An 18,213-nucleotide genomic window follows, 5' to 3' on the forward strand; every position below is an offset into this window, starting at 1 on the left:
GCAAACATATACTTTATCAGTGAACAAATCGTACTATAGTCACGAATCACTTGTACTTCACAAGTGTATTCATTGTACTTACTTGATGAACAAAGCGTACCATATTTTTTGATGAATTGAATTGTACCAATTTCATTGACGCTTTAATGATCAATAAGTACGGGAGATGCATAAATTATGTTTTAGATGGTTATTTTAAGGTAGGTGAGAATTATTGTTGCGTTTGGAATACAAGATCCCATAAATATGTTGAATTTCATACATGATACTCATATACTATACAATATATTCATACAAGTCTACAATGTTCAAGTGTAAAACTAATATTTTCTTCAATTGTTACCATAATCGATATTGATCAACTCCCACATTGTCTCCATTCATTCTTAATAGTCTTAAACTGAAGAGTTGTGTCTTAAAATGCGATCATATGGATGCATTGGCCCGACAATAATGAATAGAGTGTAACAATACTATATGAATGGCAAACATATACTTTATCAGTGAACAAAGCGTACTATAGTCACGAATCACTTGTACTTCACATGTGTATTCATTGTACTTACTTGATGAACAAAGCGTACCATATTTTTTGATGAATTGAATTGTACCAATTTCATTGACGCTTTAATGATCAATAAGTACGGGAGATGCATAAATTATGTTTTAGATGGTTATTTTAAGGTAGGTGAGAATTATTGTTGCGTTTGGAATACAAGATCCCATAAATATGTTGAATTTCATACATGATACTCATATACTATACAATATATTCATACAAGTATTCATACAAGTCTACAATGCTCAAGTGTAAAACTAATATTTTCTTCAATTGTTTTTTTTTTTTTTTTTTTTTTTTCAATTGTTACCATAATCGATATTGATCAACTCCCACATTGTATCCATTCATTCTTAATAGTCTTAAAATGAAGAGTTGTGTCTTAAAATGCAATCATATGGATGCATTGGGCCGACAATAATATATAGACTGTAACAATACTATATAAATGACAAACATATACTTTATCAGTGAACAAATCGTACTATAGTCACGAATCACTTGTACTTCACATGTGTATTCATTGTACTTAATTGATGAACAAAGCGTACTATATTCATGAATAACCCAAACTTTACCAGCTTATACATTATACTTATTTGGTGAACAAAGCGTACTATATTCACGAATAACCCGAACTTTACCAGCTTATACATTGTACTTATTTGGTGGACAAAGCGTACTATATTCACGAATAACCCGAACTTTACCAGCTTATACATTGTACTCTTATGTTCACTAATTAAACAACAGTACATAGGTTTTACATAGCATGTAGACTGCAAATGTTACTAGATTCAACACTATCAAACTATGAACTACTCCACCTTCATAATTGCAATTCTTCACTTCACTTTCTTGATGAACTTGGTTCATCGACGCACTTGTAGCTTCATTTTCTTCACGATTTGAGTTGGAAAAAGTTTGCCCAACTTCGAATGGTTCACACCAATGAGAGTAGCCATGGTGTGGGCAACAGTAAAATAACCTTCCGGGATTCGAAACCATTGTGGGGTGGGTGGGTTTTACAGTGATTTTTTCGTCGGAAAAAAAGGAAACCAGATGAGAGAAAGAGAGAAGAAATAGAGAATAAAGAGAGCAGTAGAAACAGAGAAGAAAGAGAAGAAAGAAAGAGAAGATGACGAGAGATAAAAAGAAGAGAGAGAGAAAGGGTGAGAGTGAAAAAGAAAAGAGAGAATATAATAAAATATATAAAATTCACATTAGGAACTGAACTGCATGTGAGACGCGTGAATAGAGACTGAATTGCTTGGGGAAACTACCTAGAGACTGATCTGTGTGTTGAGTTTTGGATTAGGGATTTATCTGTAGTTTCCCCTTAAAAGTTTGTGAGTAATTTTGTGATATACATTAATTTTTCATCATATATGGTATATGTTAAAGGGATGAACTTATTGGTAAAAAACTATAGCCCCTGAATCTAAAATAATGCATAGAAACCCCTATTTTAAATTCCAATTGGAATTATTTATTAAAAATAAGATCAAAATATTATATACAAGAATGACCAGATTAAAAAAAAAAAAATGAAAATTAACAGTTAAAAGATTATTTCCAGCCCTAATTTGAGACGTTTGCATCTAAATACAGCTGGGGAAAATTCGAGCTGTACTTGAACCATCAATTATAAATTATAATATTTAGTATTTACTACGGAATGAATTTTGCATAAAGGAGGAGAAATCGACAAGTCTACGAATTGCTCATCCGTCTTCCTCTTCTACACCAATTTATTTATATCCAGAAAAAAAAAGCCCATGAAAAGGCAAATTCAATTGAACAAAAAGTTATTAAATCACTGATTCCGTCATGTTTTTGGCGTTTCTTGTTGCTGCTAAATAGCAGTGGATTATTAATTTATTTTTTTCTTTTTTGGGGTATGGCGTTGCGCGCAAAAGGTTAGTGTTTGAAGCCCTTCACAAACATATATGCATGTATTTTGAAGTTTAATAATCGGTGTGTAGAATAATATATTAACTTTTGCTTCCTTAATTATAGATATGCAGTAATATAAGATTCGTATTTTGTGTATGTGAATGTACACGTTACTTATTAGAGTTTGATGCTCTCTACTTATGATTGGAATTTTTGGATCATGTTTTTTCGATTTTCGTTTGCACCCGCAGTAATGAATGCCTCATTTAGGTAATTCCGTTGGAGAATTCGGGGGTGGGGGAATCAAAATTGGATGTAAAAACTAGGTCCAGTTCCTCTTTTGAGCCAAATTCATGTGCTTCGATAACTAAATAATAGAACGATTCATTGGTTATTTGTAATTTTGCAACTGACCTTTTTCCCTGGTAGTATTAATATTCCCTATCACAATTCTAATGCGCTTTGGTGCTTTTAATTTCAGTTCTGCAGAAGAAAGCAGAGAGGTTTGAACTGAAGAAGTTGCAGGTTCTTAAATTAACTAAGGATGGAATATCGTCTCTTGAGCCACTTTTTCAAGATGTTTATGCCAGTTGTCGCCCTAAACCAATTGATTATCAAGTTCGAAGAGATTTAATTCGCGTCTTTAACGATATTGCAAAGGAAATTTATGGTAATTATTTTTTTCAAGGCCCCACAACATTTTCAGGAAGAAGTTATGTTTCTTGTATCACTATGTATTGACTTGCTTACTTGATTCATGCTCTCTTCTAGTCTATCATTAGTTTCTAGTTCGATACTTTCCGCTTTTAGATACATGTCTAGTGTTTCTATCATTCTATGTATCTGCATTTATTTTCAGGCAACTCTAAAGAAAATCCTGTTGTGGTGGAATTTGGTTCTTTTGTCATGGATCTCTTCAGCATCAGCAGCGATCTAGATCTCTCCGTGAATTTTAGCACCACTGCAGTTGATTTTCCACGTGAGAAGAAGATTCAGACACTCAGAAAATTTGCCAAAAAGCTATATGCTATGCAGAGTAAACTTTTCTGCAATTTGTCATGCTTGTATATTATATATATTCCTACGTACATCTGAATACAATTATCTTGCTTGTTTTGTGAAGCCTTAAAAAGTATGCATATCCTTTTGGGATGTTAGTTGGATATTATTTTTGGCAAAGCAATTCTAGAAAGCCTGATATAACTATAGAAGATTCCAATATACATCACAGCGCATATTATTGTTCTGTTATGAAATCCAGTAATTTCCGACTCTTAACATTAACATTTGTAAATAACAAAAGTTGACACTTGAATAAAAGTTCAGTGTCAGAAATTACAGGATGTCCACATGTTTACATCCTGATTAACTATCTGAACTTAAAATATATTGTTTCTTGAAAGTTGGTGCACAATTTTCTTGGTTTCCTGCACATATGTTAGGAGTCAAACTCATAGGGGAGTTCATTTCAGTTGTTAAGTTTAGGTTGTGTATCTTTTAACATATATGCGTAATTGCTTATCTAAAAAATCTACTGTCATGTAAAAAGACAATTTTTGAAGAATTTTGTATAATGACGTTGAGAACATGGATGAAAAGATAAGAGGAAAATGTAATTATTGATTCTCGATTTAAGTTGGTTGTCTGAAATGCTACTGGTATTCCATAATGAAGGTCTTTCCAACTCATTACGTCTGTCCTGTGAAAAGAGTCGCTTTTCCCTTTTGATTTTTACAGTCTTAGTGTTTAGAATTTGTTTGAGTTATAGCTCTAGTTGATCTACATCGTAATAATGGGAATCTTTAATATACACTTTTATCGTTGAAGGTCTCATTGTTCTCTTTGAGAACTTGTTTACCTCTCATGTATTGCATCAAAAAGATCTTTTAAAATTTCGAGACGCATTTAGTTTTAGCTTATGTTCTTTTGGCTTGGCCGTGGTTACTCAGTAATGTTAATTCAGTTCTGAGATCTGTTGGTATTGTTAGTCACTCATACCATATGGATCCCGTTTTTGTTCTATTATGGATGATTATCCTACATTTTACCATAATAATCGAAGTTGGACTCTCATATATGCATTCCCTTGCTTTAGGTAAAGGTCATGTTACTGGAGTTCTTCCAATCACGACAGCTAAGGTCCCTATTCTGAAATGTATTGATCGGGGAACTGGAGTCGAGTGTGATATATCAGTTGAAAATAGAGATGGGATTTTGAAATCCCAGATTATTTACATCATCTCATCCATTGATGAAAGGTTTCACAAGCTAAGCTTCTTGGTAAAGTTCGCCTTTCTTTACGTCTTTTATATTTCTTTAGTATGGGATTCATCATTTTCTTACCAAAACTTGATCTCCTAATTCCATAAAACATATCCCGCGCTGTTTTGTCTAGTTTGGGAATTGGGTTTATCTAGATTGGCTAATGTTATAGTACTAGTCGACTTTGTTAGTTTCCGATATCAATTGACAGAAAGATACCCATAGAGTATTTTCTTTTTACGATTGGTTTACTCTATCTCTGATATTTTAGATCACCTGGATTTACTGGGCATGATAATAATTAGACAAAACATTAAGTAGCTTTTATCTTCAAATCTGGGAATTTGTATCTCCTAAAATATTTGTTGTGCAGCTGCACAATGCTTACAACATGTAGTCATAATAGACAAGAAGAAAAACTAAATTTGCTGGTAATAATAGTTGAAGAGATGAAGATCAAACTAGAATAGTCTAGAAGAAACAATGACAACAAGTACTAAATTGATATATGCAGGCACAAGAGTAAACCATCAAAAATCCACCTTCATTGGGTGGATTTCTGAGACAGCACATTGTACTATCATATTCTATTTGATTTTTTGTGATGATGAAGAAATGCATTTAGTGCTACGAATAATTAAAATTAAGGGTGGTATCTGAGTGGATTAAATATCAAGTTTCTCATAACTAATTTCATGGGTGAAACTGGAGATTTTATAGCTGCATGGCACAAGTAACTTTCCCAAATTGCAATAAGATGGATAGGCATTAAGAAACATTAATACATTCATGCCTACATTTTATTTATTCCTCAACAATTATGAAAACTGTTCCAACATATGATCAAAAGTCTCTTAGGAAACCACGACGAACGTACAAATAGTTAAAAAAATTACATGAAAAACCTGTCTTCTTAACCATGTATACTACATTAAATCTGATGTATAGTTCTAATAAATCTGCACTCTCTATGCAGTCCCATTTAGCTTTTGATTATGATTTTGATTTTTACAAACTGAATATATACTTCAATTGTTCTATTTCTAATGTTTTTTTTCATTGGAGGTGCATTTATGGACCTTTACATATGCCTAGATTTCTTTAAAAATTAAGAAGATGCTTCTTTATGTTCTAACGAGCAGGAATTTATCTCTCTGCAGATGAAAACTTGGGCAAAAGCACATAAAATTAACAGTTCAAAAGATAAAACATTGAATTCACTCTCGATAATACTACTGGTAGCTTTTCATTTACAGGTAATTACACGTATTTCTATATCCATGATGTGCACTTTCTGTGTTTGATACTTAACGTTGAATTTTTCTCATATTTGTCTACCTTTTGACACAAGTAAAATAATTGTTTACAGAATTGCCTTTAATCTTTTTATTTCTTTTTCTACTTCTTTGCACCCCAATATGATCACCTGCAAGAACTGCCTGGCTTAAATGCCTAAATAAATATTTGTCTTATATTTTACTTTCATATATTTGATAGAATGTACCGTACTGTAAATCCTTTGATGAACATGCTTCACAATGATTCCATGCAGTGTCTGTCACTTTTGAGAATACATGTTGGACGATGCATATGTTCCTGATATTGATTTAATATTGCCTAAAACTAAGAGATGAAAGGGAAAAAAAACAGTAATGTGCTGGCTACAGAAAGTAGAAGTGCTCAACAGATTTAAATGCAACTGCAAGTGGAAAGGGAAAAACAAAACAAATCATATGTTTTGAACTTCCTTTTGAAGCCCTCATTTATTGTATGCGACACATTATCTTATGTTTTTGGATATAGTAGCTTTCGTGTCGTGTCGTGTCGTGTCGTGTCGTGTCGTGACATAACATACTGGGACATTTGAAGATCGCACTCTATGGATTGAGTAACTATATCCGCATGACTTTGAATGAAATTACAATGCTGATGCTTGCTTGCCTTCTACCGATTGTTGTTTAATCTTTTGCCATTATTAATTTGCTTTTACCTTTTTTTGGCAAATCTTGATTTACCTGTCTCCTTCAATCCACCCATCCTCTTTCTGCAGACTCGGAATCCTCCTATTCTTCCTACATTTTCTGCCATTTTTAAAGGTAATTACTCTGCACTTCATTTATTTGCTTTTCATGTTCTTGGGAACACTAAGTAGTATCAGGTTCCGGTATGGTTACCTTGTTATAACCTCAGTGCAGTCACTATCCCCTTGCTGTTAACTAAAGTAAGGATAGCTGGCACTTAGTGATCACTTAGAAGAATGTATCTTTCTTGTAAATTTGAGTGGGTCACTCTTGGAAATGGTATTTTTATTTCTATCATCCCACAAAGATCTGAACTCTGAACATCTGTATTGATCGCTTTATATACGATAGACTTCACTTGCATATTTTGCTCTAGTACAGATCGGAAACACACATCTAGATACATACACACATATACACATGTATATATATATATATATATATATATATATATATATATATATATATATATATATATATATATAGCCGCTGTTGATTTAAAGTTGCAGCTATGTTTGGTTCTTAATTTGATCCTATGGTCATCTAGTTTACATTAATATAATTAGGCAGTTCTTGACATGGTAGAGTCAAATTTCGAGTATGTTTTTGAGGTAATCACTGCTTAAATATCCCTTCGTGGTAATGGTGCATTTGTGTCAACCTTAAGTTGAAGGAATCATCAGTTTGCCAGACACTATCCTATATTAGTGGTAGTGTACCATGAAGTGGCTTGAGAGTAAAGATCAAGGTACATTTAGTTCTTCAATATTTTAGCCTTTTTTTTTCATACGAGGAGGAGATTGCTTTTCGTTTGTCTTGTTAGACATTAGTTATGAAAGCTATATGAAGCTCTCATGGGTTGACTTGAGTCTGAGTTTCTATGTTTTTTTTTAGTTTATTTTAGTGTTTGTTTAAGGAAATAATGCAGTAACTTTTTTATCCCTCGATTTTGTCTTTATTAACATATAATTTAGTAATATGCTCTTCCAAAAGAGGAAAGGTATCATTTTTATATGTTTGTAATGTTCTTTGGCTCTTATATCAATAGATTGGCCTCCTTCATTACTTTTGCAAATATTGCTTAATCATTAATATTTCATTTTTTTTTCTGGTATAAATGAACAAGTCTCCCTTTGATGCTGCTGAACTTTTCTTATTTTGATGTCAAGTAACTGGTTCCATGCAGTAAATGATTTACTGCCTTGTCTTGTTTTGTTTTTTATCCAAAACATTACACTTCCGAATCTAACAGCTATTTACTGTAGTTTTGAGAGTGTTTCGGTTGCATTATGTGATTAACTACTGCCTCGTTTTTCTTTGTAATCTTGTATTTAAGAGGTTTTTGTTTCCTAAATCCTCCAGACGGTACTGATCCTGCAACGGTGGTGAAATCACTGTGTAATTTTGTAAATTATGGGAAACCAAACAGGGAATCTTTGGCTGAGCTATTCGCCTCTCTACTGATTAAGGTAGTACTTGTGTTTTGGAACTTATTAAGTTAGTCAGTAGTGTATCTTAGATTAACTGTTGTTACAGTTGAATTTGTTGCATGGAGATAAAACATTTGGTGGTTTTCATAACTTAATAATTTGCAGTTATCTTCTGTTGAAAAACTTTGGGCAAAAGGCATTTGTGCAAGCGCATACAAGGGATGTTGGACATCAAAGACCTGGGATTCTAAAGTTGCAAATATCAGTGTAAGTTGACTTGATTCTTTAGAGTTGCAATACTTTTATGATGCATAAAAATGTAAGGTAACATACCAAGATTGACTGGCAGGTGGAGGATTTTACCGATCAGTCTCAAAATGTAGCAAGAGCTGTCGGACAAGCAGAAGTGAAAAAGATTTATAAATGTATTGACATATCTATCAAGTATATTATGGGGTTTATTGATGGGCAGATTGGAGTTGAAGTGAAGGAACTTTTGTTTGGTCAAGGTCGAGATGGGATTATTCCGACAGGTAGTTCAAAGTTGCACAGAATTGCAGGATTGCCTTATGAAGCAAACCAGGCAACAAGAAAAGTAAATGGAAAAAGACGGAGAGAAGCTGAGTTTTCGTTAATGAATAGAAAAATCTCAGTAGAGAAAGCTGCTTTAGCAAAAAAGCCTAATGAAAGTTGGGGAGAAGCAGCACATGTGAGAAATCAACATGTGTTTTCTGGGGGTTGGGAAGGAACTCAGCGACCTGCTACAGGAGGTTGGGGAGCTACTGCTGCAGTAGGCTCCTCCTGGGAAGCAACCCAACGACCTGCTGCAGGAGGTTGGGGGTCAACTCCGCATCAACCCGCTGCTGGAGGTTGGGGATCATCTCTGCATCAACCCGCTTCAAGAGGTTGGGGATCAACTCCGCATCAACCCGCTGCTGGAGGTTGGGGATCATCTCCGCATCCCGCTTCAAAAGGTTGGGGAGGAAGCCAGCAACCTGCTGCTGGAGGTTGGGGTGGATCTCAACGACCTGCTGCTGGAGGTTGGGGTGGATCCCAACGACCTGCTGCTGGAGGTTGGGGTGAATCCCAGCGACCTGCTGCTGGAGGTTGGGGTGAATCCCAGCGACCTGCTGCTGGAGGTTGGGGTGAATCTCAGCGACCTGCTGGAGGTTGGGGTGGAACTCAGCCACCTGCTGGTGGAGGTTGGGGTGGATCTCAGCAACCCGCTGATGGAGGTTGGGGTGGAATGCAGCCACCTGCTGCAAAAGGTTGGGGAGGAAGCCAGCGACCTGCTGCTGGAGGAGGTTGGGGAGGAATCCAGCAGCAACCTGCTGCCGGAGGAGGTTGGGGCGGGACTCCTAATAATAATACTAGTGTCTGGTAAACAGAGCACCACACAAATTGTTTTTGAACAGTATATGATAATGACACAGCTGAAATAGCACTTCAGCTTGAATTATGTGAATATTGGGTTTTAGCTTAGACAATAACATGATTAGGCTTTGCTCAAGTTTTTGTCCATAAGCCAACCTCTTAGTTTCCAGGCCTAATGTTTATTGTACTAACTCTTTGTTCACTAAAAAAACAGATCTTCCCATTGTACATTGGACATTCACAAAAGCAGTTGTCTTTTGTTTGCTTCGTGTTGATTGTTTCTTGTTCACCTGTTTACTCATGCACTAACAAGTGACCAAATCAAAGGGATGAAATCCCGTTTTACCCATTTTCCGCAATCTCAATATTTTGTTATCATATTTTAAACCTTCTGGCCTCGTTTGGTTGGGTGGATGGGATAGATAAAATTCAGGATTATATAATTTAACACTGTTCATGATTATATAGTAACCAAAAAATCATGTTTGGTTTGTAGGATTTACCTAATAAGAAGGACAACAGTAATGTGATGTTTGGTTTGCATGATTCGGACTGATAACACTGGAAATGACAAAATTGCCCTTACTATTATCTTTATAGAAGTCACTAATCGGTTTCATTTTTTCGAAACCTTGTGTCAAGATCCAATGAGAGGAAACCATATGTTCTTCAAAATTATTTGGAATTTGGCACTAAATCAATATAATCCTACTACACAATTGCAAATAATTTCGTTGTTTTGCAACTATTTGCATAAAATAGTTTACTTTAAAAAGTAGAGTGGGAAATTTTACTTAGGAGCATTCTTTCGAAAAAAGAGAGGACAAATAACTTGTGTTAATTTAAAAAATAAATAAATTTGATCTTAAATTGAAAAATGCAGTGCAGACCACTAAAAAAATGCAGACGAGAAAGAATCCAATTCAACAATTTTTTTTGTTCTTATTTTGAAGCATAATCTGTACACCGGATAATAAGAACTGGCTTTTGTTTTTTCTCTCATTAATGGAAATGTCGAACCCTTATTTTTGTTTTTCTTTCTCTAACAAAACAACCTGCTTCTGCTCTGATAACTTTTATGCCCATGGTACTTACACACACGCACACAAATTTTTTCTTTGGCCTCTCCGCAAAATGATTTCTCAAAATCGCTAATAATTTCTCCGGAAAAATCTCGTATATACATTGTTTCTAGAATCAACAACAATAGCGGTGAAACGCCATCAACTGCAATACGAACCAATAACAACACAAACAATTCCTCATAAGCTACAACCCCAAAAACAGAAAACAATCGAGCAACAAGAACAACGAATCAAGGAGGTTTTATCTCTTTCGATCTTTATCTGACCAAATCAACGAAGGGGTTAAGGAAGCAAAATTAACCTTCAAACTCGAGTGCTCCTTGATCGGCAAGGAAGTCGAGCGTCTCCGCCAAATGCTTCGCTCTGCCGCTGGTCTCTCCACGTCCGCCGCAAAACCAGGGCTGGCAATTCTTCGAATGAGGAATTGTACATATTTTTAATTACTATTTTTGTGAATAAATTGTATATACCAGGCCCTTTTTGTAGTTTCTCATTCAATCTTTTGATTGATTACATAACCTACCTCAAGAGGTGGGATAATTTATCATCTATTTTCATGATTGTGTACCGGTCCCATAATCTATAACTGGTTCATGTCCTGTGTACCAAACGCTGGATTCGGGGTGATTATATCGTCTATCACCCCTTATCAAACAAACCAAAAGGGCCTCTATATATTTTTCTTCTATTGAATGACTCTGTTTGTTAGTTTTAATTGATTCTGCAATCTCACTCATAACCAGTGACAATGTATGTTGTGTTGTCATAACTCACTTCAATAAAATTGAACTAATTCAGATTACATCCAAAAACTAATAAAATGTTAGTACAATTATAAATCAATACACTTACTAATGGACAAAATGTATCAATCGTGACCCGATCTATCCGGTTTTGTGTTCGGTTCGGTTCGGTTCTTACAATATTGGTTTGTAATAGGATTTTATATTCGGTTTTTATTCATTTCTTTGTTTAGGGGTACTATTTTCCTTGTGTGGGCCCATAATGTTTTTAACGAGGCCCCTCGTGTACTATTAATGTTTTAAGTATTTAATTTAATGGAATAAAAAAAATTGGCAAAAAAAAATATATTTATCTAAAGATATGTTAAAGTTAATTGAAATATATCAGATGACTTGACAACACTAGCAATGTGATGATATATTAACAAGTGCATTAGCTGGCAGCTATTCCGGTAATACTATATAATATTCAGTTACAAATCCAAATAGTGTCGGTGGTCTAGCGGTAAAGTATTACTTCCCCATTACATATACTCAGGTTCAATCACTGATATTGGTGCACATTTTCTGACTTATTGTCTTTTTCGTGGCGATAGCGGGCTGGCGGTGGCGACGAGTGAGGTGGCGGTTGAGGTAGGGTATTTTATAATATGATTTTTGTTAGGGGTAATGTTAAATGAAAAAAAATGAAGTGGGTTGATTTGTCGTAGAACTTAATTATATAGATCTATCTCAAATTATTCATTTTTTAATTTATTGTTAACTGTTTTGAATTGAAATGATGATAGTACACTGACATTACGACAAAATATGCATATTTTTATTTCAAAATTTGGATTTTTAACCTTTCAACTTACTCATTCGGGCAACCGACTAGTCGGTTGCCAACCATACTGTCCTAGAAAGATTAGATCAGTAAATATTTTAGCAACACAAGTTAGTCGGATGAGTTAGTTGTTAGATCGACAATAAATGGATCTAAACCATTCACAACCATAAAACTTCATTATATTTAAAAAAAGAGTCAGCGCAGTAAATTGCGCGGTTTCACTAATATGCAAGATTTTTAACACAAAATAATGTGGATATATTTTTGTTAAAACGATGCGATTTAATCGAAGAGCGAATTGCAAAAAACCCAACGACAAGAGAACTTAGTAAAAAAAGGGATATTTTACTTTTTTATCTTGCACATAGATTCATCTATCAATACTTATTTATATAATTAAAAAGAATATATAAATATTAAAAAAATATATATATAATTATAGTTTATTGTTTATTTTGAATTTGTTTTATTATTATCTCAATATTTTTTAATAAAAAAAAAAAAAAACCAAAATAAATTTGAGCTCGAGCTCGAGAAAAAAAAAAAAAAAAAACTCGACGAGATCAAGGTCGAAGTTGCCAAAACATGCGAGTTCGGCTCATTCTTGTCTCATTCATACCATAGTTAATAGTGTGTTAATAGTGTGTGAGCGAAATTTGTTGTGTTTCGTTTGTGTGGTACGATCTGGAGATAGGTACGGTTAGCGAACGTGGTGGGGTAACTGAAAATTCATTGTTTAAGAGTTTTGTACGTCGAACCGTACTCCACACATCTTCCACGCGGCCCCACGTGGATGCCTTGTGCCCACCCAACTAGCCGTTGGATGTTAGTGGGGTGAGTCAACGTCGACGGTGAGGATGCAATTGACCTCTTGTTGGACTATATTCCTTGTTGGTTCTGCTCTATTATCATAAATAATAAATAATAAAAAAAATAGATAGGACTTGAAGAAAGAATAAGAAAAGGAATTAGGTAGTAGCGAATGAATATAATAATATTACTTTTCTCAAATGGATGCATTTAGCATCATCCGTGACATCACTGTCCACATGTATCATTTAAACAAAATACATGAACAATTAGTTAGGAGTAGTTATTAATTGGAATATGTAAAATATAATAATTGTTTAGAGATCCCGGAAGTAATTGTGTCGTACTTTTATATAATAAATAATAGACGATGATTGGGTTTGGGGAAAGAAAGATCACTTATCACTCGATTTCGGGTCCTCGTCTCTCAATTCTCAACTCTCAATTCTCAACTCTAAACCCACCACTTATCTCTCTCTCTCTAACCTATCTCTCTCTCTCTCTCTAACCCACACACACACACACACACACACCAGGTACTTATCTCTCTCTCTCTCATCATATGGTACTGTTGTTGTACTGTATTCGCATCATCGCGTACAATAACCTGAATTAATTTCCCCCAAAATTAAACAATGGAGTCATCGTCTCCTTCAATACTGAAAATCTTATCGGACGACATCCTCTTAATAATCGGATCTCTACTGAGCGGAGAGTCAGACCGGAAATCATTCCGCAGCACATGCAAGACATTTTACCGGGTCGACTCGGTCCAAAGAACACATATCCGGATACTCAGACCCGAGTTCATATCATCCCTCCTCTTTAAACTCCCACGCATCAACTCAATCGACCTCTCCGTATGTCCACGCATAGATGACGTAGCTGTTTCTTCCCTCTTCCTAATAATTGATAATCCAAACACAGCCGCCCAGATTTGGACACACAGGATAAAGCGGCTGAGTCTGAGTCGGTGCTCCGGGTTGAGATTCAACGGGCTATCAATGCTTATGAAGAACTGCGTGAATATAGAGAGTGTTGACGTGTCTTATTGTTCTGGGTTTGGAGATCTCGAGGCGGCGGCTCTTTCTTTGGCTGCTGGTATGAAGGAACTTATATTGGACAAGTGTATGAATATAAGCGATGTCGGATTGGCTAAAATAGCTGTCGGATGTCCGAACCTCGAGAAACTATCTCTCAGGTGGTGCTTCGATATCACAGATATTGGCCTTCAACTTCTATTCAGCAAATGTGCTCTTTTGAAACATCTCGACATTTCATACTTGAAGGTTTTTCTTTCTTTCTTTCATTCATTCATTCATTCATTCACACCTCTACATATATTTATGTATATTAATTAATGTGTTGGTGTATTGGTGTTGGGTGTAATAATAAGTTAATTTGAGTTGATTAAGGTTTCTAGCGAGTCATTGCGTTGGATTGGTGGAATGAGGAGGTTGGAAATACTGCAAATGGTGGGATGTGGATCTGTGGATGATAATGGATTGCATTATATTGGAAAAGGATGCCCTTCGCTTAAGGTAATTAATTACTATCATTTTTCATTTACTTCGTAAAAGAGATTCATTCATACATTAATTCATCTATTCTTATATAATGCCATGAATTTCCATTTCAGTCTTTTATTTATTTGATCAACTTTGAGAAATCTCAGCAGGTTACTTGCACAATTTTATACATAAGTTATATATTCTTGCCTCCTTTTGCTTTAATTCGGATAGCCGTACGTGGTTGTTGTTATCCAATCCAAGTCAATTTTTTTTTATGGAGTTCTATTTTATTTGTTATTTTTCCATAGTGAAACAGATTTCTAGTTATACATTCCATACGCAAGGAATTATTTTTGTCCCCCAACTATATATGTGTATAAAGAAAGTGTTTGAATCTCGGAATTCAGCTCTTAGAATAGTTAGTTTCACTTATTAGTGTTTTGGCTCTCGATTTTAAGCGGCAAAATTCAACACCGGCGACTTTTAAGTATTCATGCACAATCGAACTTCAATTCTCTAGTATAATATTTTTTCAGAAATTTAATTCTCGGGAACAATAACTGCCACTTAGATTTGTTGGACGAAAAGAAATGAAGGTATAATAGAGATAAACTTTTGGGATATAAGTTTGTGTTTTTATATTAGATGGTGATTTTGATTTATTTATTCTTGTAACGAAAGGATAATTGATAGAGTGAGAATGAAGAGAGTAGGAGAATGAGACATTTCATTTTTTCAGGTTGTTTTGTGGAGACTGGCATATTTCTTTCTCAACAAACTACAGTAAAATCATATTTCATGTAATATGCATTTTTGTGATTGGCGAGTAATTACTATTAATTAATTAATTAATCATGTTAAGGAAATCATGATGAGTGATCATATTTGCAAATTCTTGTAGGTACTAGATATATCAAGGTGTGAGAGGTTGAGCTCGTCGGCATTAGTTTCAGTCATCAAAGGACATAATTACAACTTATTGCATATTTGCGCCAGCTATTGTTTTTCTGTAAGTAAAATTATATTAATATTTCAGTTGTAAATTATCTTTCATCACTTGTTTACAAGTAATTAAGTTGTGTATACTATTACGGGTTTGCATTATCAGGAGCTTGACGGGAGTTTAGTGGAGCAGTTTAAGGATCTAACGAGTTTGAAAGTGCTGAGGATTGACGGGGCACGTGTTTCTGATGCTACCCTCAAAATAATTTCCCAATATTGCAATTTATTAACAGAAATAGGGCTTGGAAAATGCAGTGTGACAGACATGGGAATTATGGATCTCGTCTCTGGCTGTCGGAATTTGAAAACAATTAATTTAACATGTTGTAGCAAACTCACTGATTCATCAATATTAGCAATTTCGTACTCTTGTCGGGATCTTTTATGCCTTAAGTTAGAGTGCTGCAACTTACTCAGCGAGACGAGTCTCCGCTATCTTGCTTCACACTGCACCAAACTTGAGGAGATTGATCTTACCGATTGTTCTGGAATTAACGACACAGGTAAATCTTTTATTCAACATTTTTAATGTAATAGGCATTATTATTGTTATTAATAATTGAATTGCTTTTGCAGGCTTGAAATATCTATCGAATTGTTCGGAGCTTGTATCCTTGAAACTTGGACTGTGCACTAATATTTCAGACAAGGGATTGTCATATATCGCTTCGAATTGCTTTAAGATTCGGGAACTCGATTTATACAGGTAAAATTCCAGAATTAATCAAGGCGGCAACAAACAAATGCTCTTGCTTTTGTCATTCTAAGTTAATTTAATTTGCTGCAGGTGTAAAAAAATAGGTGATGATGGGTTAGCTGCTCTGTCACGTGGCTGCAAAAAACTACGGAGACTAATTTTATCCTACTGCGATAAAGTTAGTGACAGAGGGATGGAATATCTGAGCTGTCTGGATGAACTCTCGGATATGGAATTACGAAGTCTTCCGAAGATTAGTGGGGTTGGATTGAGAAAACTTGCGGCTGGATGCAGGAGATTATCTGAATTGGATCTCAAAAATTGTCAAAACGTTGACGATTCTGGATTTTGGGCCATGGCTTACTATTCAACAAATTTGCAGCAGGTAATTATTTAATTGACATATATAATGGTATGGATTGTTTTAATTGACATGATATATGGTAACTAATTTTTGATGGTGGCAGATGAATTTCGGCGGAACTGGAATATCGGATGTGGGACTATGCATGGTGATGGGGAACTTAACTCGTCTACAAGATGCAAAGTTAGTTAATCTTGATAATGTATCGGTAAATGGGTTCGAGCTAGCCCTTAGAGCATCATGTGCACGCCTCAAAAAGGTCAAGTTGCTCGCCTCCCTTAGGCCACTTCTTTCTTCTCAAATTATCCATACCTTACAAATTAACGGTTGCAGGGTTAGATGGGATTAGTAGATGTATGTATGTATGATCATTGATCACACGCGCACACGCACACACCCTTTTCTTCTTCCGTCTCGTTCACAATGATCTTTCTCTTATTGATTAATGTCTTAAGAGAACATGAATTGATGTCATTGATAATGATACTCTGTATTGTATGTCATTACTAATCACTATTTAAAACGAAGAACTTTTTCGCAACATTCTTGATCAAGTTTCTTCAGTGGAACATTAGAAACTAATTAACGTAAAACCTTCACATGATTTTGTTTTCTTTATTTAGAGACGTTGAATATCATTTAATGTGTGAATTTCGTTGTAGCACCTCGTTTACTTTGGTTTATATCCTATGCTATACAGAGTGAAATACACCAGGTAGACCATTAATTTAAACGCTAACACATACACATCCCCATTGGTGTGCGTAGATCAACGATAAAAAATCATCCGGTAGCCTTCACAGGTGCAAAATAGAAATAACCGTTTACTTACCCTTTATACCGAAAATAGTATAAGGGTTTTTATAAATGGTCCATTACAAATAAGCCCATCATGGAGGGATTTTTCGATCCTTTATCCGGTGACAGGAATATTACTGTAAACACAATAATATTCCTGACAAGCACGTCAATATTATTTTTTTGGCTTTTTTTTTTCCACAATAATATTACAATAGTAGACAGTAATATTATTACGTTGATGTCAACAAATGAAACAAAACAAAAAAAAGCCAAAAAAGTTAAAAACTGATGTGGTTGACAATAATATTATTGTGTTTATAGTAGGGGTATGAACGAGCCGAGTTCGAGCCGAGTATGGTTGTTTGGCGAGCTCGAGCTTGCATCTATTTTGACGAGCTCGAGCTCTTCGAGTATTATTTTTTTAGTTCGAGCTCGAGCTTGAGCCTGAGCTATTTTGTTTATTTTTTAATTTTTTATTATTATGTTTAGAATTTTTTTATTAAAAATTATAATAAAGAAAATTTGAAATAAAAAAATGACCTGCAATTTTTTTTAATTATTTATATTAAATTATTACTTATTTTATATTAATTATATTTAAAATAAAAATAAAAAATAAATTAAAATAAAATAAAAAAGCTCGTTGACTGAGCTCGGGCGACTCGTTAGAAAGCTTGAGCTCGAAAAATTCGGTTTCGAGTTCGAGCTTTTGTCGAGTCGGCTCACCGAGCTTAGGAGCCGACTCGTCTCATTTACACTCCTAGTTTACAGTAATTTTACTGTCAACCACAATAATATTACAATAGTAGACATTAATATTATTACATTG

General features: G+C 34.7%; 2 protein-coding genes across 3 annotated transcripts; both read left to right on the forward strand.

Moving 5' to 3' along the window:
• Nucleotides 1–2,089: 2,089 nt before the first annotated feature.
• Nucleotides 2,090–9,809, forward strand: LOC105958248 (uncharacterized). 2 transcript variants are annotated; one of them, XM_088826831.1, is made up of 10 exons: nt 2,148–2,478; nt 2,937–3,125; nt 3,315–3,491; nt 4,551–4,735; nt 5,878–5,973; nt 6,768–6,813; nt 8,101–8,207; nt 8,334–8,435; nt 8,518–9,472; nt 9,512–9,678. In XM_088826831.1, exons 1-10 carry the CDS (start codon nt 2,460–2,462, stop codon nt 9,550–9,552), a joined length of 1,917 nt encoding a protein of 638 aa, XP_088682957.1. In that variant the 5' UTR covers nt 2,148–2,459; the 3' UTR covers nt 9,553–9,678. The 2 variants fall into 2 exon arrangements, with proteins under 2 accessions (XP_012837708.2, XP_088682957.1); XM_012982254.2 differs by having other exon boundaries at nt 2,090–2,478; nt 8,518–9,809.
• Nucleotides 9,810–13,138: 3,329 nt separating this feature from the next.
• Nucleotides 13,139–17,124, forward strand: LOC105958249 (F-box family protein). Its single transcript, XM_012982256.2, has 7 exons — nt 13,139–14,298; nt 14,425–14,550; nt 15,422–15,529; nt 15,629–16,025; nt 16,099–16,228; nt 16,310–16,604; nt 16,687–17,124. Exons 1-7 carry the CDS (start codon nt 13,645–13,647, stop codon nt 16,930–16,932), a joined length of 1,956 nt encoding a protein of 651 aa, XP_012837710.2. The 5' UTR covers nt 13,139–13,644; the 3' UTR covers nt 16,933–17,124.
• Nucleotides 17,125–18,213: the final 1,089 nt, after the last annotated feature.

This window comes from Erythranthe guttata, chromosome 2 (genome assembly GCF_056151865.1).
Source record: "Erythranthe guttata isolate IM_541 chromosome 2, IM_541, whole genome shotgun sequence".
In the NCBI taxonomy this organism is placed as follows: Eukaryota; Viridiplantae; Streptophyta; class Magnoliopsida; order Lamiales; family Phrymaceae; genus Erythranthe; species Erythranthe guttata.

Excerpts from the sequence above, each read along its gene's own strand:
- LOC105958248 (XM_012982254.2), top strand. Across the intron at positions 5,974-6,767 it reads TGGTAGCTTTTCATTTACAG|ACTCGGAATCCTCCTATTCT; the intron begins GTAATTACACGT and ends CTCTTTCTGCAG. Across the intron at positions 8,208-8,333 it reads TCGCCTCTCTACTGATTAAG|TTATCTTCTGTTGAAAAACT; the intron begins GTAGTACTTGTG and ends AATAATTTGCAG.
- LOC105958249 (XM_012982256.2), top strand. The coding sequence starts at position 13,645 with ATGGAGTCATCGTCTCCTTCAATACTGAAAATCTTATCGGACGACATC. Across the intron at positions 14,299-14,424 it reads TCGACATTTCATACTTGAAG|GTTTCTAGCGAGTCATTGCG; the intron begins GTTTTTCTTTCT and ends GAGTTGATTAAG. Across the intron at positions 16,605-16,686 it reads ATTCAACAAATTTGCAGCAG|ATGAATTTCGGCGGAACTGG; the intron begins GTAATTATTTAA and ends TGATGGTGGCAG.